Genomic DNA, 25,686 nt, shown 5'->3' on the forward strand with positions numbered 1-25,686 from the left:
GGACACAAGCCGTTCTCCCCCACCTGAACCCGCGGGAAGGTGTGTAGCAGCGCTCGGGGGAGTGTGAGTGTGCATGGACGTGTGCAAGTAGGGGAGGCACGTACAGGGTATGAGAACGCGGGTCTGCACGTATGGGAACATGCATGGTGCGTGTGCACACAAGTGTGCGTCTACAAAGGGAGGCGTGTGTCAGCATGTGCACACGAATTTACATTTCTGTGAGCATGCACGCCGGTGGGGGCATGGGTATGCACACGTATGTGAACGTGTCCAAGTGTGTGGGCTTGTGGCTGACCAGGACTGTGCACACGTGTATGCTTATTTAGGGGCATATTAGATGTGCTTTTGAATGCATACAGCTGTTCACATTGCGAATAAGTGTATGAGATGAGTACACACCAGCTTGTGCGTGTATGCTGATGCTCACATGGTTGCACACATAGATGTGCATATGTGAGCATGCAGAGGCAGGTGTGCACAGCAACGTGAGTATGCTTCTACAGAGACAATCACACAGGTGTATCACATGTCAGAATACACACATCTCCGTTAATGTGTATGCTGTGTACAGGGACATTTGTGTGCAACCATGCACTCTGCACACATATGTGGGCTTTGCACGTACCACGATTGAGGCAGTGAGCACATACCAGAGGATGCATGCTCCTTTTGCACATCCATTCTCCTTTTGCACACCCACGCTCCCTTTGCATGTCCGTGCTCCTGTTGCACACCCGCGTGCTGCGTGCGAGGCTCGGGGTGCAGCAGGCACAGGCGGGGTCCGCGGTACCCGGATCTGGGCAGGAGGCGGGCAGGAGGCCGGACTCTGCTGCCTGTAGCCATGAGCAGCGTCCCCGGCCTTGGGGCCTCGCCGCCTGCCCCCGGTGTCCCGCTGGGTCCCCAAGGTAGGGTGGATCCCCGGACGCGGAGGGCGGGTCCGAGCGCGATGCTGTGCGGGGGCTGGCGGCTGTGGGGATGCACTAGGGGTAAGCTGGGGGCAGGGGTTGGGGAGGTGAAGGGCGGGGGGAGGGAAGGGGGATTTCCTGGGTAATGCTGTGACCCCCCTAGGTCACAGTGAGGGATGTTTGGGAGCAGCACCTCCTTCCTTCCTCCCTTTTTCATCTGCATTTCAAGCCTCACCCGCCATTGCATGCAGCCTCTCCTTCCATTGCAAGCGCTCCCTGCTGAATCGCAAGCCCTTGTTTGCATTGCAGTTCCCTCGCTGATTGCATCACACAACCTGTTTGAATTGCACTCCCCAGATGCATTACATCCCCGTGTTTGCATTGCATCTTCCTCATTTGCAGTGCTGTGTTGTCGTCCCCCATCCCCAGCCATCCGCCCTCACCCCCACCCCCACCCCAAGCCCATTTACACTGCAGTCTCTTGTTTGCATTGCACTGCCTGGTTGTGTTGCAAACCTCCCCCCCCCCCCCCTCCAGGCTTTACTGCATCCTGCCAGTTGTGCTGCAGACCTGCCTGCTGCATGAACTGTGTGTGGGGAATATGCCTCCAGGGGGTTTGGAGGAGTTCCCTCCTTTCCCTGTGTAAGCACACACACCCCTCCCCCCAAGTGATGTTTTTAGTGGCAGGTTCTCCTTGTTGCCCCCGATGCAGGGGCTGGTGGAGGGGCAGTTCAGTTTCCTGCGACAATAGGTGGGAGCTTGTGGAGGCAGCCCTTTGCAAGGAGATGCTGTGCTCATTGCAGGGGGACACTGACACATGGGTGGGAGAGGGGACATGTCACAGAGCCACTAGCTCCCACTGAAGCAGGGCATCCAACCACACCACCATCAAGTACCCTGGGGTAAAGTGAGGGGGATATGGAGACCCTAAATCTGTCCCTGTCCCCCACCCTTGACTGTCCCTGAGTCCCTGTATCCCTGTGTTCCCACATCCCCATGTCCCCAGCCATGCAGCAAGTCCTCGACAACCTCCTGGGCCTCCCGAGCGCCCCAGGTGCTGCTGACCTTGACCTCATCTTCCTCCGTGGCATCATGGAGAGCCCAATAGTAAGGTCCTTGGCAAAGGTACAGTGGCGCAAGGCACCGGTGGCACTGTGTCCCTCCTGTGACCCTGAAGCATGGGGAAAGGAGGGGATGTGGGAGCATGGAGGTGTGTGGATGGGTGAGTGTGAATGGGCACAAGTGTGTGTGTGTGTGTGCGTGTGCATGAACCTGTATTGCACAGAGGAAGATGTGCATTTGTGTCTGCTTGCATATGTATGCACAAATACTTGCATGTGTGCGATGAGAAGGAATGAACATCTGTGTGCATGCACACATGGGAATGCACTTGTATGGGTGCATGGTTGTATGCATGCATATATGTGTACACATAGGAAGGTGTGTGTATGCTTGCATGTTTGTGTATGTGCATGGAATTGAGTGTGCATGCAGTGTGTGTACACAGCTGTGTATGAGGGTCCTGTGCTGCAGCTGTATGTGGGGCTGGGGAGCAACTAGAGGGGGCTAGGTATGAGAGGGGAGAGGTGGTGTACAAGGTGGGCTATTCACACGTGTGTCACTTGCTGGCTGTGCTTATGAGGTGCATGTGACTGGTGCATGCCCTGCACTTTCAGCACATCGTGTTTGTATTTGTGCATGCATGCATGCACTGGCACATGCATACCACACAGGTTGGTGTGGTAGTGTGCATGCAAGGCTGGGTGCAAATGTGCATCCAAAGAGGTGAATTTACACATGTGAATGCAGGGTTCTGTGCCCGTGCAGAGGGTGCATGTGGATGTAAGTGTATGTGCACAGTGTATATGCATGTGTGTGTGTGTGCACCACAATACAGATGTGGGCACCAGTGGCAGCAGGAGTCCTTTGCCCCCACCCCAGGCCCACGAACGACTGGAGGAGACAAAGCTGGAGGCGGTGCGAGATAACAACGTGGAGCTGGTGCAGGAGATCCTGCATGACATTGGCCACCTGGTGCAGCAGGACAGTGCAGCAGCTGAGCTGGCCCGCATCCTCCGTGAACCCCACTTCCAGGTGTGACGAGGAGGCATTCAAGCCCTGTGCATGCAGGGTGCATGTGCAAACCCCACACATGTGCCAGGTGCATGTGCACAATGTGTGACAGCTGTGCACCTTGCAGTCCCTGCTGGAGACCCATGACTCAGTAGCCTCCAAGAGCTATGAGACACCTCCGCCCAGCCCTGTGCTGGATCCAACCTTCAACAACCAGCCTGTGCCCCCTGATGCTGTGCGTATGGTGGGCATTCGCAAGACGGCTGGGGAGAACCTGGTAAGCTGGATCAGGACAACGATGGGGGCAAGGTGGAAGGTGCATTGCTGGGTGCTGGAAGCATTCCAAGGGCATTACGCAGTGCTGGGGACACTGCATCATTTTGGGGAGATTGCACGGTGTTCAGAAAATTTCATGTTGTTGGGAACATCACTGAGTGCTGGGGGCAGTGAAAGTTGCAGGGGGTGTTAATGGGTACTGAGCATTGCTTGGGGAATTGCTGGATATTGGGGGCACTGCACAGTGCTGATGAAACTGCAGGGTACCAGGGAAATTGCTGGGTGCTGGGGACACTGCTGGATGTCAGGACATTACCGAGAGCATTGCATGGAAACCTTGGATGGTTCTGAAGACATTGCATGGTACTGGGAACATTGCAGGGTCTGGGGGAAATCACTGGTGGCACTGCCAGGTGCTGGGACAGACATGAGGTGACTGCTGCAGGGGCTGATGTGGGACTGTTCCACCCAGGGAGTGACATTCCGGGTGGAGCGGGGGGAGCTGGTGATCGCCCGCATCCTGCATGGGGGCATGGTGGCCCAGCAGGGCCTGCTGCACGTGGGAGACGTCATCCGGGAGGTGAATGGGCAGGAGGTGGGCAGCAACCCACGGGTGCTGCAGGAAAGCCTGCGCCACGCCAGTGGTAGTGTCGTCCTCAAGATCCTGCCCAGCTACCAGGAGCCGCACCCACCCCGGCAGGTACTCACATTTACATCCTATCCTGCATCCATACCCTGCATGTTGCACCTTGCACCAGTTCCTTTGCCTATGGCTCATGTGCCTCCATACCCATGAGTCCCACTGCCTTATGCCTACATTGTTCCCACCTCTGTGCTGTCCCCATGCTTCCATTTTCCCTGTGCTCATGCTCATACCCTATACCCAAGTGTCATCTGTTCCTTTGCCACGTGCCCTGTGACCCATCTACCCATGCTTTTGTGTCCTTTGTCTCCAGCCCCCTGAGCTTTATGTCCCTTGTGAACCATCTGTGAGTGTCCCATATTTGGGGGTCCCATTGCCTCTTTGTGTCCTGCACCCTGGGCACCCACAAGGACACCCTGGCTCCTACCCATGGTGGCTGCAGCGTCACTCATCTGACTCCATGCCCCTCCCCACAACGGGACTTGGGTGCTGTGTCCCCTACCCTGCACGTCAGCTGTGTGCTGTCACGCGGAGAGGAACAAAGAAGCACTGTCAGCAAGTCCTTTGGCACTGCAGTGCCTGGCACCATGTGTCCCCAGGCATTGTGCTGCTGCCCGTGTGCACACACTTCTTGCCCAGCCAGGGACTGGACACTGCTGTTGCATACGCATGCACATATGTGTGCTATTGTGGCTGCACTGTGTCTGGGTGCAGGGCTGTGTGTGGGCGCAGGGCTGTGTGCAGGCACTGCCCTGGGACTGCTGTGGTGTCTGGGTGCTGCCCTGGGTGCTGCTTGTGTGTGCATGGGTGCCCTGCACGCCTGCCTGCACCAAGTGGCAGGGAGGACGTGTGTGCATCTGCATGTGTGAGCGTGCGTAGTGCTAGGAAAACTGAGGCACTGTGCTGCAGGAAGCCAGGAGCATGACACTCATGGGTGGCTCCCCTGTTTCTGGTGACCCCCGTTGTCCCCAGGTTTTTGTGAAGTGCCACTTTGACTACGACCCAGCCTCGGACAGCCTCATTCCCTGCAAGGAGGCTGGACTCCGCTTTGCCACCGGAGACCTGCTGCAGATCGTCAACCAGGATGACCCCAACTGGTGGCAGGTAAGAACTGGGCATCGCTGTCCTTTGTTCCCCAGTCCAGGGTCTCCCAGCAGCCTAGGGGCTGCTGAGTGTACGGCGGTGGTGGTGGTGCTGTTTTTTTGGAGGGAGGGTGGACTTGAAGAATACCTCAGTGTGCCATACTGTGCTCCCCCCCAGGAGTGCAGTATGCGGAGGGTTCCTATGGACATGGGATCCCCACGCACCACACTGTCCCCCCCTCAGGCATGCCATGTGGAGGGGGGCAGTGCAGGGCTTATCCCTAGCCAGCTGCTGGAGGAGAAGCGAAAAGCCTTCGTGAAGAGAGACTTGGAGGTGGCTCCCACATCTGGTATGGAGCCCCCTGCCCCACCACTGGTCCCCAGCTCCCATAGCAATGTGCTCGTGCACCCTGATGCTGTCCCTAGCCCTGGCATAGCAAGCCTTGTGCCCTTAGCAGGGGCCCTGTGCAGCAGCCTCAGTGGGAAGAGGAAGAAGAGGATGATGTACCTGACCACAAAAAATGCCGGTGAGCATCTCCAAGGGACAGTCCCTAGCCTGTGCTTGTGGTGGCACCCTGGTATCCCCATGCCACGCTCTGAGTGCCTGTCCCTTGCACAGAGTTTGACCGTCATGAGCTGCTGATCTATGAGGAGGTGGCCCGCATGCCACCTTTCCGGCGGAAAACCCTGGTGCTTATTGGTGCCCAGGGCGTGGGGCGACGCAGCCTCAAGAACAAGCTTATTATGTCTGACCAGGCACGCTACGGCACCACCATCCCCTGTGAGTGTCCCCATGTCATCCACAAGTGTCACCTTCCCCCAGTGACTATTATGGTCCCTTAAAACACTGCCACCCCCCTAAAGGCATTATTATCCCCTAAATGTACTGCTGTCCCCTATGCGCATTATGGTCACTTTCAGGCATAATCACTATTCTCTTTGAACATCACCAGCCCATAAAAGCATCACTGCCTCCCCCTGTACATCACCATCTCCTATGAGTAGCACTGTCCCCCATGAGTAGCAGCATAACCCAGCCTTGCACAGTTGTGTCACAGCCCCGTTACCATCACCATGTACTGAATGGGACCCCCAGGGTGGGCTGACATTGGGTGCTCAGGGTGACATTGCGGGCAGACACATCCCGGAAACCCAAGGACAGCGAGAAAGATGGGCACGGGTACCACTTCGTATCACGGAGTGAGATGGAGGCAGACATCAAGGCAGGTCACTACCTGGAGCACGGCGAGTACGAGGGCAACCTCTACGGCACCAAGATTGACTCCATTCGTGCTGTGGTGAATGCTGGCAAGATGTGCATCCTGGACGTCAACCCACAGGTAGGCAGCACCTGAATGTGGAGGACAAAGGGGAATTTCACAGTGGTCAAGCCCCGCCCCATCCCCCTACAGGCAGTGAAGGTGCTTAGGACAGCAGAATTTGTGCCCTACGTGGTGTTCATCGAGGCCCCCAGTACTGAGACCCTGCGGGCAATGAACCGTGCAGCACTGGAGAGTGGCGTGGCTGTCAAGCAGCTTACGGTAGGTGCTTGGGATAAGGGACACAGTGCAGTGGGAGTGCGGAGGGAGAAGCATTAAGGAAACTGAGGCAGCATTGCTGTGGATAGGAGGCTGATGCCCGGCGGACAGTAGAGGAGAGCAGTCGCATACAGCAGGGCTACAGCCATTACTTCGACCTGAGTCTGACCAACGACAACCTGGAGCACACCTTTGGACAGCTACGTGAGGCCATGGAGCATCTGCGAGCTGAGCCCCAGTGGGTGCCTGTCACCTGGGTCTATTAGTGTGTGTGTGTGTGTGTGTGTGCCCCACTACCCCTGTCTTGGGGCCCACCGTGATGAGCACACCTTGCTCAGCACCACCACTGTAGGGTACAGCTCCTCCATCCCACCTACCCTATTTTATTTTTTTTTGCCGGGGGGGGAAAGTGGGGGGGGGGGGGGGGGAGGTCAGGGATATGGGACAGCCCCCCTGCCCTGTGCTGACACAGCTAACTCACTGCCAAAAGCTGCCCACACTTTATCCCATGAGACTGTGCCACCATGTAGTCCTTGCCCTTGCCTCAATTTCTCCATGCAGGAACCTGCCCTAGGATGAAGTGTCTATATCCCAGTAACACCCAGAAGATCCCTATCCTGTAACTGGCCTGCAATTAATGCTGTAATTAATAATCTCCATAGGGGAGCTGCCCTGGTGTGAACCCAGGGGACAGGGACAGAGGGTCTCAGACACACACGTGAATACATGGGCAGGCCTAGCCTGGTGGCTCTGTATTGCTTCTTCCCTGTCCTCTTTGTCCCCCTGCCCAAGCCTGCAGGGCCACACTGAGGTCCCCATGCCCCCTGCCCCAGGTTGTTCCTTTGTGGTACTTTGCTGCTATTTTATTATTAAAGAGAAAGAAAAGAAAAACAGTAATTTTGTGTCATTATGGTCAAGCACAGAGATGGGGAAGCACTAGCACAGGTGGTGGAGGTCACACTGCTGCAACTGCTAGGGAGTGCAGGGCAAGTACCATACTTCACCCCCAGGCCCTTCCTCGCTGTCATCAGGAGAGGTAAGGAGAGCTGGATGCACGCATGTGTTTAAGAGTGTCTAGGCATGTGTCTGCAGCTGTGTACACAGAGCTAAGCAGGTATTGCACAAGTGCAGGCCTAGCTGTATACTTGTCACCTTACAGAGCTATGCATGTGTTACGCTCACGCGTACCCCAGTATGCTAGAATCTAACCCATGTCCCAGTAGGCGGTAGGGGACTCCTAGCTACACAGTACAGCACCTTTAAGTTCCTACAGGACAAGTGCTCCCTCTGGGAGCCTCCAAAGGCCGCTCCCTCTACTCTATGATACATTAGAATACTCCTAGAACTTCCGAGTGTGCAAGACAGTGGTTCGAGGAGGCAATTAACTTAGTATTCCCTACCCTCTTGCAGACTCTTGAAAGCCAGGGTCCTGATGCTGTGGCAAGACTGTGAGCTACCAGGGCAGAGGGGAACAGCCACAGCTGAGCACTCCAGCCAGAGCAGCCACCTGTAAAGAGGCCAATGAGAGCCAGCCAGATAAAGAGATTTATTGTAAGGTTGTGGTCTTCTACCCTCCTCTCCCCTGCATCACAGATGAATTTAAAGCACTTAGCCTAAATAAGGTACAGGTCGTATTTGCACTATAGAATATATTATAAATTATACCATGCATCCATTAACAAAATATACAAAGCCAACAGAAATACATCTTAAGCCTGAGCATACACTATCTAACCTCTAGCAAAAAAGGTAACCCATTGAAAACAGTATTTCACACTTCAATCTGCAACAAAGTGCTTTTCCTCAAACATTTTAGCTTTGTTAATTTACAGAACACATTAGAATCTTAAGTATGAAGGTATACACAGAAAGAGCAAGTGTGCTGCTGGGTATTACAGATCAAAACAACCAGACTGATAACTTCACCAGCTATTGCACTTATCCATGTCCCCTCCTCATCATCATACAGTATAGTAAGCATAAGCTGAAAGATATTCAGATCACTATGTGTAAGTTGTAGTGGGGAGAAAAAAAAACACCATCATTTCAAGTTACAGAAAAGTCTTTATCTGGTCCACAGTAGGCAGCTGTACTGGGGTACAGACAGTTGGGAAACACTGCAAAATAGTCCTGCTATATTTCAAAATAAGCATTTAAGAGTTTACCTTCCACAATCTATAAAAATATGTTTAAAACAGAAGCAGTATGATACATATTTCTCTTCAATTATTTTAATGGTATTTTATCATGGAGAGTACTAGGTCTTTAAAAAACTAGTACTGATCATCTGATCAGTCAAAATACTGACAGCTGCTTCAGCTACATTGTGTCAAAATAGAAACACCTTATTTTGAAGCAGCAATTTGTATTTCAGGATCACTGGTCTCCCACTGCGGCAACTTAGAAAGCTTACTCAAAAGAAAGAATGTAGCCAACATTGCTGTCACTTTCAGAGGACTGACCTGTGAGCAATTATCTACAGATACACCACTGCACAGCAGCGTATGTTACTGGTTTCTTGCGATTCTTCAGAATCAAATCACCTCTCAGGATGTTTGGGAGGGAATCCTTAAATGTTGAAATAAGTATGCGTATGTAAAGAAAAAACTGTGAGAGAAAGTGAGTTCTACAGATGTGTTTACAGAAGCAGCCAGAAACGTTGCCAGAGACTACATATTTAACACTGCTCAAGTTACTATATTTTTCAAAATAAAGTATGTTGTACAACCCCTGCTGGGGGGGGGAGCGGGGGGGGTCGTTTCCCAAATGCTACCAGAATTCATACTCCAAATCTGGCTTTGTATGCACGCTAACTCTTAATGTAGTATTAAGATGTCCGGACAACACAAAAAAAACAGGGGTTGAGTTTTTAAACTTTTTCCTTTCCCTTCCCCCCCAAAGAACCTTTTCAAAGGTTCTTAGGAAGGCTCTTCCTACAGTACAACTCTATTTTTAACAAAATATTTTATGTAGACTATTTTTTGTTAGATATAAGTTTACTGCTATAATTACTACTAATGGTTACAGTTAATAGCAGATGGTAAATTAACTCTTATGCTTTATTCTGCTACAAGAAACAGTGATTTTCCTGGTATACATCCGTTCAAATCAACTTCAGGCTTTTCAGAAGTCATTTGATGGTTCAAGACTAATTTTAATATATTTTAATATATGAGCAACATCTCCTTCTCCCCCGGCCCCCCACACCCCCAAGAATTATTTGTAAGGTTTAATTCTGTTACATTACTATCAAGAACTGGACAAAAACTGATAACTGTATCATACCAGAAGAAAGAGTTTCCAGGTAGCAGGTATCTCTTATAAATTAGACAAGACTATATTTTACAGAAGCATTTTAAACTTTGTAATAGGAAGCAATGTGTTAGAAGTCAACAAAACAAGGGCTCCCAGCTGCCTAGAAGTATTTTACATACAGTAAAAGGAGAAGTGTGCAGGCTGAAGTCACTCTATAACATTTCCAGGTAAAAAGGAATCAGCATAAAGTTACCAACTTCAATACATCTAATTTCAGCAAAAGTAAAGTTGAAATTCTGGTGTCCAATTTGTAAAATGTTGTGACAAGCATTGTTTGACATTTCCATGAGAGGAAAAAGTCAAAAGCTCGAGAAAAGGACAAAGTTTTATCTATACCTCCGAAGTAGCTAAAAGGCAGTCCGCTAACGCTGTAGTGTTTAATGAGAATTTGCTCAACTAAGGAGATTCATCTCTCCACCAGGAAGGCTCAGCATCTATTGCTGTACCAGTCACCATTACTGATTTGAAGCAACTCAGTTACCACTTGAACCATATTATTGTTGTGTTTCTTCAGCAGTCGCAGGTTTAACTGCCTGTCACAGAATCCCATCTCGCACAGACTGGATAGAAGAGCAGCAGTGTGCTCTTCTGTAGCTGCAGGCTGATAGAAACAAAACAAGAGAGACAAGAAGACTTATCTTATTTTTGCCATCTCAACAGCAGTCCTGCATTATACTGGAATGCAGTGATGACACTGAAGCCCTCTGTCCACAAGGAAGCAATATGCACTTATTTTTATTGGTCACTTGTAAATTTGAATTACTTCTCTTGTGTTATGCTCAGAGACTTGCTTCTATTTCCACAGCATGGATTTCTCTATCAGCTGTGGAAGTGCCATGCTTCCAAGGGATGTCACCAAGTTTAACACTTTACTGTTGCAGCAGTGTGTTGTGAAACATCGATACAGACAATGTATGCTTTATTAAGGTACCAACAGTTACAATTTTAACGTTGGACTTCTGTAAAACTCATACAGAACATAGGAAAAAGACATTTACCTGTTCTGTAATGGGTGGTCCAGCAAATAATGCTTTGTAGGCAGAGGCAGCAACTGACAGAGCTCCTTTAACTAGATCTCCTGCAATACTGCCTCCTTGTGGGTGTCTGCAGAAAGGTTAGGTATTACATTTGGGTCAGCAAAGGCCATATTTCTTTCACCTAAAAGGCAAATCCTTCCTCACTAATGGCTTAACTGAGACTTAATTCTTATTAGAGAGAATAACTCATTATCCAAAAGAATCAATGCTACTCAGAAATCAGGTGTTCCATGCCTTCTGCTAATTTATACGTACTTTTTCAGTGCTAACGTACATTAGCTTACTGTACGTAAAATGAAAGTTTGAAAAGATTAAATAGACTACGTACATAGAAGCTGTGACATACACATCCAGACAAGAGTAACTTCTGTCTGATTTCCACTGATTCTTAGTCACTCAGTCTTCAAAGAAAGGCCATGGAACAAACAGAATTTGTGAAGGTGCAGCTTCTGTTTCATTACCTTGCGTATTCTGAGCCCTTTCGGATACTAGTCAGCAATACAGAAGATTCTGGTTCATGCCTGTCTTCACCACTAGGTTCTGGAAGAAGAAGGAAATACCCCATATGAACACATAAAGTTAACTAAAAGCTGAAGAGATTCAACACACACAAATGTAAAGTGAGATTCAGTCTAAATTAGTACTTTCAAGCTTGGTGACCCAGATGCAAACTAGGCATGCAAGATTCTCACTACAGTTAATATAATCAAAAGAATTCTAGGAGTCATTTAGCTGAGAAGTCAGTGGGTATCTGCTTCACCACAACATGAACTGCTGTCTGAGCTCCAAATAACTGTAACAATGGCTTGAGCATACAGCACTAATCCCAGAGAAAGATAAACTTCTACATGTATATAGGCATTCCTGAGTGCTCTTCTACCATTTCTAATCAATAAACACTATTCTCACCTGATTCACAAAGCTGATTACAGTTATATTCAAGACTTCTGTATGATAAAATTTTAAACACCCCGAGAGAAACAGATTATTATTACTTGGGTAGGTTCCTGTTCCCCTCAAGTATAGAAGACATGAAATTCAACTGAGGTGTAAAGAATAGGATGCAGCTACGTATGCACCCTTCAGTAAGTATAGTCAGTACCTTCTCTTATTTGATTATAAGGAGCGGAAGAGACATTCTCCAAAGTTGGTCTGTTTGGCTCTTGGAAGATATGATTCTGAAGAGATGCAAGATTTCTGAAAACATAAAGCAAAACGATTACCCTTCCATTCAATGTGCCCACATGTAGGTAAGTCTAGGTAAAAAACGCAAAAGGAAATCTTCACGTACTCCCTTATTTCCTTTTCTACTCACAGATTATCTACGCACAAATGGCTTTATAAAAAAAGTTACAGGATATAGGATGCACAGGCACATGCAAAAATTTTTTTGCAACAATTTCTATTTGGACACTGAAGTTGATCACAACATCCTGTAAAGCCTGCAGCAAATCTTTATCGTTATCCTAGAAGCATACCTTTCTGACTGGGGTAAGGTGTCCACAGCCTCAGAGGCCAATGGTACTACAGCCAGTGTTTGTGAAGTTGTCAAAATGTTACTGATGCTATGCATCTGTGGCTGCCTTTCCCTTTCTGAATTCCCTGCCCCTGTTGCAGATTCTCCTGTCTTCTCCAGGCTGGGCTGAGAAAGAGCTGAACTATACATGGACTCCCCTAAAGGACGGCTGGTATCAAAGCACTCTGGGAGAATAATGATATAATCCTCTGATGAAGCAGAAGAGCCTTGACTTTGAACATCATCTTTATCATCATCTTCATCAGATTTGACAGTACTGCTAGAGTGGTCTGTTTTCTCATCAGACAGCAGAAGCTCATCTAAAAGAAAAAGAATGAAAAGGGTATTAAAAATCGTCTGTTTTGTGTGGATAAGACCAAAAGCAGTACTGTTCCAGGTGTAAAGGGCAATCATTCAGAAATAACTTTAAACCTTTGCTACCAATATTAATTGTATAAGAGCTTTTTCATTAATATTATTTCATGAGAGGAGAAGGGAGGTATTGATCTCATATTAAATTTAAAGTGGAATATAACAGAAGTAACAGGTACACTGAGAACAGCAGTTTTCAGCTCCTAAATTATATGTTTCAAATCTAAGCAGAGGTGTTGTATGGGAGATTGGTAATCACAGCCTGAACCTCTGATTAATCAGCTGAGGCAAGTATGGGGTCAGCTGTGGGAGCACAGGTGAGAGTGATGTAGCTGTGCTCCCGGAAGGGGTGGCGCTCGACTCCATCCCCTCTGAGACCTCATTTAAGGGCTGACTCCCACTGAGGCAGCATCTCTTGGAGATTGCTCACCAGTGAGGACTGCCCCAGCTTCTTCAGCCAAGGCACCACCACTGGTGAGTTTTCCTTTACTTATTCCTTCTGTACATTTGCTACCATCCGTATATTAACAACCAATACAGGTGTCAAACTATGCACGCAAACTGTGCAAGTGCCAGCCATCTATGAGCACTTATCTGAATGACTGGCGTAATGAATGGAACATTGACTGGAACTATTATCTCAATTTCACTTTTTATTTTTCTTCCTTTAATTAAATTTGCTAGCTCTCAAAACAGCGATTCAAATCAATGACACCAATATTCTGATATAGCAATGATCCTTGCTCCAACACGAGAACCAAAGCCCCAGAACACCAGATCTTTTTGTAACTGATTTTTCTTTTCCCCCCTACAGCCCTTATTACAGCTTTACCTTCAATTTAGACTTATTTTATGTACCATTGCCATTTTCTGTCATTGCCTCTGACTGATGGATTTTTGATTCCTTTCTAGAAACAGAGTGATTTTTTATCCTAGAAGTTTCCTCATTTATCACCTTACAACTGAAAGTGTCTTGGAATGTTTGCAAAGAATCTAATACAGCAATCAGTAAAAATAATTTGAAAATTTATCATTAGCTGCAGTATAAATCAATTTGTGGCCAATATCTGCATGGAAAATAATACCACAAACGTCAGCTAAGTACAGTACTCACTCTTCTGCGATTTCTTTTTTTGTGGGGGTTTATGGTCAGGTGCAGCATCCAGAGTCAGAGAACGAATTACAGTTTCGCAGACAAACTGAGTCCCGCTCATATCTTCTTCCCCTTCTTCTTGGTTCAGCGGATGTTCAGTTTTCATTTTCACCACACAAGAATCTGTAGAAAAGCAGATTTCAATCATTCCTTGATTACTTGAATGTCACTACAAGGAAACACAAGCATAAAACCATTTTTTTTAAGCTAGCCAAGGCTACTAACACTGATTCTATGTACTGATTATTCCTCAGAAATTGAAGATTTTGGAATTCATTTCAAGTTGAAATTGAATGTGAGTCTAATCTAGTCCTTAAAAGGCAAATTCTTAGTTCTCTCACCAATTCTATGAGGTAGCAAACTCATAAGAACCTTGATTTTCTGTTTCTGAATTTTAGATACATTACACTCCAAGCTTTATAGAGAACAGTATCAGATTATAGATTTATAATCCAAAAAACTGTTTTTCCACAGATATGCAAAAAACAGGAGTTCAAATTATTTAGGTAAATAAAACACAACTTCTGTCCAGTTATCAGATTTGACAATATCCTCCTACCTCCCCATTCTCAAGTTCCCCATCACTACTGCTTACCAGACACTGGTTTACCCTCATTCTCCTCCTCAATCTGATCTAAGCCAGGTTTCTCTAGCAAGAGGCTATCATGTGGCAAAGGGGACATGCATGGAGTCACGTCTGTAAAATAGAGATTACGAAGATGACAGTCATAATAGGAACCTCCCCCCAGGAAGTAACTTTTTAAGATCCTTTCTTAAAGAACATTCTTCAAAGGCAACAGAGTTATAAGACACTTTGGCAAAACTGGCAATTAACTTTGCAATCACCGATACTTGTCAAGGAAAGCAAATGGTAACCTTCTAGAATGTCTGGAATCTTATGGTCCTGGGAATGTGAAATTGAAAAGAAGAAAGTGACAAGTAACAACTAAATCTCCTCTAGTGATGCACAAACAAAACAAAAACACAAACAAAAAACAACATGGGAACTAGGAAGACAACCTGAAGAACAATAACTTTTGCCCAGACAAATTTTCACTGAGTAAACGGTAAAATGGAATGCTAGCAACAGTTCACCAGAATATCCTTACCAACAGGAGTATTGTGTGGCACTCGCTCTAATTCCTGTACAATATTGATGTCCAGTAGCTCAAAGGACAGCAAATCCTAGAGAAAGAAATCCTACAGTTTTCATCAACAAGCAATGAACTGGAATCATAATGTGGTAGTTCCCAGCATCAGATCCCTGGAATCCATGACTGTTTAGTCTGGAGAAGATGAAGTTCAGGGGTGACCTTATCACTCTCTACCACTACCTGAAGGAAGGCTGTGGTGAGGTGGGAGTTGGCCTCTTTTCCCATGTAACTAGCAAGAGGACTAGAAAAAATGGCCTCAAGTTGCACCACAGGAGATTCAGGTTAGACATTAGGAAATACTTCTCTAAGGGAGTAGTCAGTCACTGGAATGAACTGCCCAGGGAGGTGGTGGAATCACTGACCCTGGACTGTTCAAGAAATGTTTAGATGTTGTACTGGGAGACATGTTTTAGTGGAAAACATAGGTGATAAGTGGATGGTTGGACTGGATGATCTTAGAGATCTTTCTACACTAGAGAAAACAACACACAGATTAAGGCAGTGAGAGGGAAAGTTAAGTATTCGATTGTCAGAGGTCAAAGAAAGACCCCACACCACAACTCTTCAAGGAAAATCTTAGCACATAATTACAGTGACGGTCCCTGTAACAATTCAAGGAAATAGTTCTGCTGCTATATTAAATGCAGTACTCTCTTCCTGAAAACATAGTGGTTATTTTAAAGCTTAAGAGCTACTCATTCTTATGGATTTCTATGTACATAGATATCAAAACAAACACTGTTTGTTTCATCTCTATCTGATTTATTATTTTAAAGTACTTTACCTGTGCAGTGAGAAGATCAACAGATGGGATATAGAATTCTCTCTCACTGGGTAGATTTTTCATCTTCAAAGGAAAAGTTGGCAGAGATATCTCAGCCTGTTCCACAATTTCACCTGTAACTTGAGCATTCCTTTCTGTCTTCACGTAAGTATCCTGCAAAAGACAAAAGAAGTTTCAGAAACACCTCAGTCAGGTAGCAGATCTAAGTCACAAAACATAAAGCCTGAACATTATTTAAGTCACAAGCAACCTGAAGAATATTAAACTCTTCCCATTTTAGAGCCAAAAGGACAAGATTTAACGCGAAGAAGATCTGTAATTTTTTTTTAATTAAAAAAGACAAATAGCTGAAACAGATCAGTAACTTACTGCATCTGTCAAAAAAGAATTACTATTTCATAACTTAAAAATGCAAAAGAAGTTATTATTCTTAGTTGAGAAGAAAAAGAACTTGAAAAAAGAAAAACCAGAAGCAAGCTACTAAAAGAATCCCCTAGAGATCAATATAGTTAAAAACACAAAACCACTGCAGAGAATAATGCATATTCTTCAAACTACTGGACAATTCACTAGTGCCCCAAAACTGGATGAGTTACTTGCCTGTTTGTTACTGGAAATATCATCTTTATGACAGGAATCAAAATCCTTCCAATTGCTTTCTAAAGAGTCGGTAGCTGGGGAGGGATCCACAACAATGCTGCACCAGATTCTAGGCCCAAACTGTTCCCCTCTGTGTGACAGCCTCCAGTGAGAGGTATAAGTTCCTTCTATATTGGGAGCCACGAACTCAACTGAAACGGTTCCTACTTGTCCCGTTGGTATGGATGGTACCAACACATCCTTCTTCTCAGAAGATGCCAAGGTGAGATTTCCCCACATAAGTTTCAGCTGAAACAGAAAAAAAAAAGCAAAAAACTTTACAATTTTCTCTTCACAAGTAGTAAGGAAGAAACATTTTGAACTTCTCTGCTAAAAGGCCTCATACAACTGCTAGACAAAGAGTGGCTGCTAGTAAAGATTTGTGTTAGTCTCTATCAGCACAAAGTAAGAAGACACTCATTTTTAAACAGGAATTCACTGAACACTCACAGCAGAAAACACTTCAGAAATCAGAAGTGCAACATACTTGCTGTAACCAGGCTGCACTATTACATTAGAACAACAACAGAAGACATTTTCACCAACGTTTACCTTGACTGCTTTCCTTCTATGTTCTCTAGTTTTATAGAAAGCTTACTGCCCTACACTTCCCAGTTAACTAACTAGTCAAATCATAAACAGGTTCCAAGTGAGAATTTAGATTCGTAGAACATATAAACTTTATTTTTCTACAACTATTTTAGTATGCACAAGTTAACAACACAGGAAAGCTACCTTTGTGTCTGAGCTCCATTCCACATTGCCAGTATTTTTCATTCGCCAGTGTTTGATGAACTTTGTGCCTGGCCGCAAACGAGTCCCATCTGGTAAATTCTCATCCACAAAAACTGCACTCAGTGTTGGGACAACTGCTTGGAAGTGTTGACTGAGACTCCTGGGAGGGTAAAGAAAGATAAACTGAAGCACCAAAACTGAGGAAGTTACTCAGCTGTTATGGCTAAAACAGAATAACAAACTTAGGTGTGTTTTTTTCCTGTCTCTAGATGTGTTTCCAAACTGTAATGTTTTAGTACAGTTTTCATCTCAAGTCTAAACACCACTCAGCAGTTTGCTTTGCTTAACTAAAAAGGAAACATACAAAAATAAGATCTGCTCGTTTGGAAGAATCTCTATTACAATACCGAAGTTTAAAAGAAAGGTTAACTGCTCTTCAGTTGATTTTTAATTTAGTTTTAAAACACTTTGAGCAATGCTACTACACTGTTACAGAAGAAAGTCATCATCTTTCCAACTTTGAATTAACTACTTATAGTTCAGCGGTATCTTATTTGGCCTTACATGCAGCATTGTTTGTTCAGTAAGTACCACAGATTTGACTGAAAGGCAATAAATAAATAAATAAATAAAAAGCTCTACTGATAGTTTAGTGCACCAAGAGAGGATTGGTGAAGCAGTTCACCATCAATATCGACTTCAAAAGATCCCACTTAGGAGCACTCAGTTTCTTTTAATATTTCTGTCCAGTCAGGAGGATGCCGTAACTATTTTAAGCTCCTCACAAACCCTTAATCAACCCCTAAACGCCCTGAACATTTATAAAATCTAAAGGAACTCAAAAGCGCAAAGCAGTCTGCCTTGTCTGAAAGGCTGTTGCCTAATGTATTTCATCCTAAATTCATACAGATAAAAAAACAAAAAAAACAAAAACAAAACAAAAAAAAAAAAAAAACAAAAAAAAAAAAAACCACAGAACACATGCACACAATATACTTAACCATAAGGAGACAAAACAGAAAAATACAGAGTTTCAAAAAAGCTAGCAGTGATGTTAATTTAAATTGCATGTACACACATGTAATCCTATGCATTCTCCTTCCCTCGCCAACCTATATAATAATCTATTTAGACATAATTTTCCACAGGATTCAATCACAAACGACACTGTGAATGAGTGACCAACTTCACAGCCTTCCTCATTACTTTAATTTTGTTTCAGCACAGATAGACAGACAGTGCAACTAAGAGTTGATCAGCTAATAACAACCCTTACGGTATGGTACTGTGTTGGAGATTTTCTGACTTCAGAGTTGGTGAGCCACTAGTTTCCAATACAGGGACAGAGTTCCACAGGTGAATTTTCCTGTGCAATTTTAGCTGCTTTTTGAGCTCCCGGACCTCTGCCTTTCGCTGTTTCTTCTCTGCTCGTAACCTCTGCTTTTCTGCCTTCAGAAATCTTTTGTCTATCTGCTTCTGGAGCCTGCAAAGAGAGTCACTTTGTTAAGCATACTAAACTGATTAAAATTTAGCTTTAGTCAATACAGTCTCAGAACACTTCAGGTAATGCCTCTTGTTTCTAGACTGGATACCAGACGATTCTCAAAGAATACAGCTGCTCACAAAGGTATTTAGAATAGCCTTGGTCAAAGAGAAGACAGATCAGACCATGCTCAAAGAACAAGCAAGCTCTCAAAGACTACTACCCACCTATGATCTTTTCTATTTCATTATTAAAAGCTCTGTAACTAAATGACTTTAGTCAGGAATCTAAGTATAGAACTATTTTTCAATACTTGCACTGCAGAGTACCATTTCCTATTTTGAATAAATTTGAATTCATAAAAGCAGAACACTAACTGCAAGACAGGTTTTTCTATTTTACTGCCAGGACAGTCTTACCAGGTACTAAGAGGTGCCATCATTTACCTAACTTGCTCCAGAGTAGTGGGCAGGCAAGGCGAAAACCGTGCAACGTCATAGCTTTCAGCAATACATAGCATAGGCCTTCGTAGCTTTAGCAATATATGATTAGGATCATGTCCATACACTCCTGCTTCACACTGTTCACAAATATTATAGGCTGGACAGAGACTGCAAAGTAGTAAGGGTTGAATGTTACCAGGAGGTAGACAAAGAATTAATACACAAGAATAATAATTAATCCTTCCATTTAAAGACAAACAAAAAACCCTCAGTATCAAACTATCACTGTGAGCAGTCGCTGAGTGAAAGAAGTTCATTCTTTCCCACATATGTCAGTATCTGGAACATCTAAATCAACATCTCTTCTTGGCAAAGCACTACCCACTTCCTTCTCCAATACACAAGGAAAATCTTGACACTTTGTTTGTTATAAGTTACTGACAGTTATTGTTCTACAGAATAAACTATCACATTGAATTCCAACACTAGAAACTGCATTATACTTATGCAAGGAGATATGAAGAAAAAAAAAAATCAAGTTTTCACAATGTAAAGTACATTGCTCTTGCAGGAACAGGACTAGTTAAAAACAGTCACCTCAGGCCAGCAAGAAAAATAAATTCCCAAAAGAAGACCCCTACTTATACTCCATTCACTGCTACTACTATCAAAACCTAAACTACTTATCTTTACAGCAACTGTCTCATTTAAATAAAAACCTCACTTGCTATACCTCACTTAAGTGGCTCACTACATATTAACTAATGACAGGAAGCTCATTTAAAGCAAAAAAAAAAAAAAAAGCATTTCTTCCTTTAAACTCACTGACCTTAAAACAAAACAACAACAACAAAAAGCACAACCCTCCTTTTAGTTCTGATGGACTGGTAGCTATAGTTTTCATGCTTTTGTTAACTTATCAAGGAAAGTGCTTGGTTAGCTTAACTAGTGCACATTGTATGATAGAAAAAGTTTTGAAGTGCTTGAGAATAATAAGAGTCTGAAAATGCTCTTATGTTCTTTTAAGAAATCTTTTTTCAAAACATTGTTAATCTTTCTTTTATGCAGATAAAGACTGTTTGCAACAGCAGAGAAAGTAAGCTCTTTATGAGATACATACTAGAGGTTCTGAAGCCTATACCATCCATCAGACTAGAAATAAGAAGATGGTTTCTCAAACTCTTATTCACATGCTTAAGTTTTCTATGGGGTCATCGTTCATCATGTTCTACCTGCACTGGTAGCGAACTCCAACAATTCGAGCCTGGCAGTTGCAGCAGGAGATCAGCCAGTCACGTTGATTACCATTCTTTGTTTGGGTCTCTGAACCAGGAGGTGCTTCTGTAATAGAGCTCTCAGAGAAGTCTGAAGACTGACTGTGATGAACAAGCTTCTCATATAGCTTCTGTTCTAGTTGCTCAACAGTTTCCTTCACCACTTGCTCCCTGAACTGAAGAGGAAAAAGTCATCACTAAGATGGAGATTCAAGATACTGATTTTACAAGGCATCACAGGTATCAATTCCACCCAAAACCTCTCAAATTTTAACACTCTTAAGGCATTATGCAAAAGAAAATACACTTACAGTTTCCAAGTAGCTAGTAAACCATTCTGGAGGACTTTGGTTTGTTCTTCCTGTTCTACTGTGATTTAACTTTTGCTGGTGAAGAGGGGAAAAAAAAAAAAAAAAAAAAAAAAGTCAAACACATCAAATATATGAAACTGCAAAACAAACCAGCCAACCAAACCACACTTTCAACATAGCCACCACTTTGAAATAGCTCTCTCCTCAAGTCTTTTTTAAAATAAAGATTTCAAGTTCTTTAAAAAACAGCAGGAAAGTCAGACAAGGAAGCCACTAAAGTTTTCCTGAAAGATTTCTGCCTTATTTGCATTCATATGCAATTAAACATTGAAGCCAAAGCGATCGAGTCAAACAAAAGTTGCTAGAAGGCAAATCAGACTTTCAGGAGACCATTTTATTTATCAAGATATTCAGAATCGTCAAAAAGAATGAACCTCTAAATACAGCATCAAAACATCCTCTTATAGACATTCAAACAGTGTTGTGACCTTCAATGGCCACATTCAGGTAGCTACAAGGACCAATTTTTGAGCTTAGTTTTTTAACGAATAGGTAAAAATTATAATCAGGCTATGAAATGAATAACATTTCAATTCTTTGTTTTAGTGAGAATATAATCCAGCTCTTCGTCCTACCTGAGCTGTCAGCTCTTCTTTAAGAACTGCCAACTTCTCTGTGACTGTTTTTTCATGCAGTTGCCAAGAACAAGATGAAGTTTCTTTCAGAGGAGAGTTTTCTTCATACACATTCATCTGTAGTTGATTTCCTTGTTTAACTGCAATCTAAATAAACACTACACAATTTACCATATTTATTCCACTTAAAACCAACATACAAAATCATGTAAAAATACAGCACTATAGTGCACCAGAGAGGCAAGGGTGGAAGGGGGATGGAGGGTAGGAAGGGAACAGCAAAAGACATGAAAAACTGAGTGACAGACCAAGCTTTTTATATTCTGCCTTGCAGTCGATATGCTTATTAGAAAGAACACTACAAACAAGTTTATTAGGCAAATATTCTGCAGCAGTTCTAAAATCTACAATTATTTTCAGATTAGAAATGCAAACCAGAAGTTCTGAAAGCACTAGTGCTGTACAATTCAAAGGAATGCAATCCTTATTTGGTCTAGAAAAAAAACAACAACAACCTGTTGATGAAGTAACTAAGCTCTTAACATGAAAGGAAGTTTTATTGTCAGAGAGTATAACATTGCAAAGCACATAGCTAGATTTTTAAATGGATCCCGTAAGAGCCCAGTACCTCCAAACACGGCGTTAATGTGTGTTTGATGAAGTCAGTGATTGTTCACTGTGTGCTTAGAGCCCTGAACCACAACATACTCAAATAATTAATACCATATCAAAATCGGCCTGGCTGGACTAAAGTGTAGCAAAATATTCAAGCTATCATCCAAAGCAGGAAAACTGAGCTATTCTCATCTCCACATGCTAGATAACGCTATTTTTTCAGATACAACAATCCTCATTAGAAAGCTGAATATACTGGAAAGTTCAGAGACCAGTTACCTTCAGAGCTTCTTCATATTCCTCTGAAGAGAAAAGAGAAACATGTGAATGTTTCCTACATCAAATACATGTAAATTTAGCATAGAGTATTTAAGAACCCTTACTTCTAGGAATTCCTTCCACACCTTCTATAAATTATTTTAAAGTAGCGTTACTGAAGAGGCTGCTGCACATGTGGCACCCAGGAAAGGCATGTAGCCTACAGACCTGAGAGTTAACATTCCATTAACTCACTCATAAAAAACCAACCAACCAAACAAACAACAACACCAACAAAACCCAAACAGTTACAATGTATCATACATTTTCTTCTGCTGGGAAGAATTTAACACCCAGCCATATATGAAATTCCAACAAGCAAGGTTTCTCAGCTGTTTCTCCCTACGTTAACAGCTACAGTCTATCAACAAGTCTGGTTTTAGTTCAATAAAATAGCAGCTTACCTTTACTATTCACAGAAACCTGTAAAGAGAAATAATAATGAGCAACAGCCTGTTAATAATTTTTGTAGTTTTAGGAATTAACATGCTTACAAGGTAAATATACTTTTATTCAGTTTCTTATATATCTATCATTCTTTCAGATTTTTGTTTTTGCTGCAATGTTTAATTATTAACCAATGATGAAGCGTTTTGGAGTAGATCACGTTCTTTATTAGGTTTGCACCATCAGCAAGGCCCCTGGCTCCGCTGGCACCCAGAATAAGCATGGTCTCACTCAGCAGAACTAAGCCAGTGTTGCTATCACAAGGCTTCCTACGCAATTAAACAGAGGTTGGACCCAGTTGCTGTTAATACCAAGCATGCAACACTTAAGTGTTCTTGATCACAAACAAGGCAACACAATCTACTACAGGTGCTCTTTTTTTTTTTTTAAATCAAAATTTGCATAAAGAAGTTATTCATACAAGGAGCCAATTAATCACTACATCATTACATAATTCTAATATTTACTCTATTAGCACAAGAAAGAGATCTTGAGCAGACACACACATTAAACAAGTATACATACAAGTAGACAAGGAAAGAGATAAAGGCTGGAAAATAAGGACAGAATCTTTCCCTACAATGTTTCTGGAAGTGTCCTGACATTTCCCATTAGGAATTTTGTTTTGGTTTGGTTTTTTGTTTCTTAAATCCTCATCTCTGAAATCTAGCCAAGCGGCAAATCAATCTGTAGAGCTCAGACTGCTCAGCAACTCTGTTCTGTTTGACAGCTACATTCCAATCTAAACCTCCAGATAAGCAGAAAGAATGAGGTCAAAGTTATGCCAAACAGGAAGTTACTCAACAAGGACAACTGGAAGTAACTAATTTGCCTTCTGAGTCAGTAATCTGCTTGCAGATTATAGCATTCACATAAAATAAGCAGGGGATTTGAGTATACCAGATCACTGAAGTAAACATGGGCTAATGCCAGGGGATCTCAGAGGAACGAGCATAGATTGAAGAGACAGGGCTTTATTGTGGCTTCAGACACAAGCAGTTACAAGTACTTTACTCTGATAAAATAATAATTAAAAAAAATTAAAATTCCTCAACAGGACTACCCATTCCTCAGAACACAAAGAAACACTACCTGTTTCTGTAGGGTTATTACTGGTGTGAAAAACAGAAGCAACAGCTTCTGTTTGAAATTAGGAATGCTACATTAAGAGTGAAACCAAGAGACTATCAGCTGCATTTTTTCTCAAAACGACAAAGCTCACCACCTCTGACCTGCAAAATATATGGTCCAGAAAGACTGACTATAAGAGGCAGAAAGGTTCACAGCAGTTGCATTTTAGAGGCAGGAGGGAGAAGGGGGGCAGGGGGCAGCATTATACCTCATCATTATCCTCATCAATGTATTTTATTTGAATGTCATCCAGGTCAAATGAAACTTTAACCTGTAAGCAAAAGGAAAAAAATTAAAACGAAGTCAATGAGACGGGCCTCCAGCAGATTTCAGTTAATCATGACTATTAACAGGAAAAAAAGGTCCCTTCCCTCTCAGTTCCAGTTTTACAAAGTCTGTTCTTCTGGAGTTAAAGAACTCTGTCCAATGTCTTCCCTAAACCCCACTTTTTACCAACTTGCCACAGTGAAAAGCAGAAAATCATTTATTTAGTGTTCCAGCTTCTCTAGTTAACGTTTACCCAGCAAATCAAGATCACAGAATAGCCTTTACATGGTAAAGGGACTTGCTCAGGGTTAATGAACTCAGTCATGGAAAACACTGCAATTTACAGAAGCTAAAGCCAACAATCTTTGAACACCAGCTTGCACATTAAACAACACCTGGTACGGGCAAGCAGCCTTTCTTTCCCCCAACAAACCTATCTGAGATTTGAGAAACTAGAACAAATGCAAGCTAAGATGAAAGGAATTTTACATTCTACTACTCCCTGGCAGATTCACTGTATGCCTGAACACATAAACCCGTTATGCATTTCCAAATAAGAACAACAAATCCAAACAGCTATGTTGTATTAACAGAGCAGAATTCACAATATTAAATGAACTGTAAACAAAAGTAATTGTTATGTTGAATAAGACTTTGAGGCCAAAGTGTATTTTTTTACATACAAACCGCACTTCTCCAAGACCGCTCTACTGAGGCGTATTCTGTCACCCTGGTTCTAACAAAAGACCTCTAGCCATCTGGAAGACAGTAGACAGCTCTCACAACACAGCCTCACAAGACTAATTTTAACGCCCCGTAAGATGAGCAACAGCGCTGGAAGCCGAGAGAGAAGTCACGCAGCGCTCACCATGGCTTCCACATCGGCCCACGTCGTGTGCGCTGTATCTGACACCAGGAAGCTCTGGGTTTCCCCGCGGCAGGTGACGCGAAGGTTCACTTGCGGCTCCATGCTGCGCTCCTCGGGAAGCAAGGGAAGCCCTGCCAGGCAACCCTACCAGCAGCCCAACCAGGCAGCCCTGGCCCGCAGTCCTGGCCCGCAGTCACCCGCTGGCCCAGCTTTGGGGGTAGAGGGGGGAGGAACGGATGGGCAGTCAGGGCCACTCACCGCCCGCTGCGCTCCAGCAATAGCCCCCAGCGTAGTAACCACTAGCCCAGCACCAGAACCCCCTCCTCAGCAGTGTGACATCCCTAACATGGCGGACTGGCCTAGACAGGCGCCTTGTACTTCGCGAGACCTTATTGGCTCTCTGGCCTGCCTCTCATCCGCCTTGCCGCCCTGATTGGGCAGGAGGGGCGGAACCGGGTGCGCTAAAACGACAACAATAAACACAACCAGGGAGGCCGGAAATAAGTGGGAGGGCATCGTGCCAGCAGGCACGCACTTCCGAGACTCCCACAATGCCCTTTCTCTTCCGGGAGCGGGGCAGTCCGGTACAACCAATCAGTTGTGCTCTTTCCTGTCCCGCCTCGCTGTGGCCGGATAGGAAACGACACGCTCCAGAAAAGAAGCGAATAGGAT

The 25,686-nt window shown here is 44.1% G+C and overlaps 2 protein-coding genes across 14 annotated transcripts; one reads left to right on the forward strand and one right to left on the reverse strand.

Moving 5' to 3' along the window:
• Positions 1 to 7,388, forward strand: MPP2 (MAGUK p55 scaffold protein 2). 13 transcript variants are annotated; one of them, XM_072356504.1, is made up of 12 exons: positions 1 to 39; positions 1,912 to 2,030; positions 2,847 to 2,999; positions 3,106 to 3,255; positions 3,727 to 3,954; positions 4,870 to 5,001; positions 5,224 to 5,329; positions 5,435 to 5,506; positions 5,599 to 5,760; positions 6,117 to 6,319; positions 6,392 to 6,520; positions 6,607 to 7,388. In XM_072356504.1, exons 2-12 carry the CDS (start codon positions 1,914 to 1,916, stop codon positions 6,781 to 6,783), a joined length of 1,629 nt encoding a protein of 542 aa, XP_072212605.1. In that variant the 5' UTR covers positions 1 to 39; positions 1,912 to 1,913; the 3' UTR covers positions 6,784 to 7,388. The 13 variants fall into 13 exon arrangements, with proteins under 13 accessions (XP_072212605.1, XP_072212606.1, XP_072212609.1 ...); XM_072356505.1 differs by lacking the exon at positions 1 to 39 and adding an exon at positions 63 to 107; XM_072356503.1 differs by lacking the exon at positions 1 to 39 and adding an exon at positions 607 to 905 and having other exon boundaries at positions 1,912 to 2,012.
• Positions 7,389 to 8,049: 661 nt separating this feature from the next.
• Positions 8,050 to 25,467, reverse strand: NBR1 (NBR1 autophagy cargo receptor). Its single transcript, XM_072356557.1, has 20 exons — positions 25,015 to 25,467; positions 24,088 to 24,150; positions 22,706 to 22,724; positions 22,263 to 22,285; positions 21,369 to 21,515; positions 20,734 to 20,808; positions 20,381 to 20,598; positions 19,152 to 19,316; positions 18,499 to 18,705; positions 17,223 to 17,382; positions 16,449 to 16,736; positions 15,849 to 16,001; positions 15,020 to 15,095; positions 14,506 to 14,607; positions 13,872 to 14,033; positions 12,348 to 12,705; positions 11,972 to 12,066; positions 11,331 to 11,409; positions 10,831 to 10,936; positions 8,050 to 10,433 (listed from the first exon to the last, which is right to left on the reverse strand). Exons 1-20 carry the CDS (start codon positions 25,114 to 25,116, stop codon positions 10,260 to 10,262), a joined length of 2,772 nt encoding a protein of 923 aa, XP_072212658.1. The 5' UTR covers positions 25,117 to 25,467; the 3' UTR covers positions 8,050 to 10,259.
• Between the last annotated feature and the right edge of the window lie 219 nt (positions 25,468 to 25,686).

This window comes from Excalfactoria chinensis, chromosome 24 (genome assembly GCF_039878825.1).
Source record: "Excalfactoria chinensis isolate bCotChi1 chromosome 24, bCotChi1.hap2, whole genome shotgun sequence".
NCBI classification, from domain to species: domain Eukaryota; kingdom Metazoa; phylum Chordata; class Aves; order Galliformes; family Phasianidae; genus Excalfactoria; species Excalfactoria chinensis.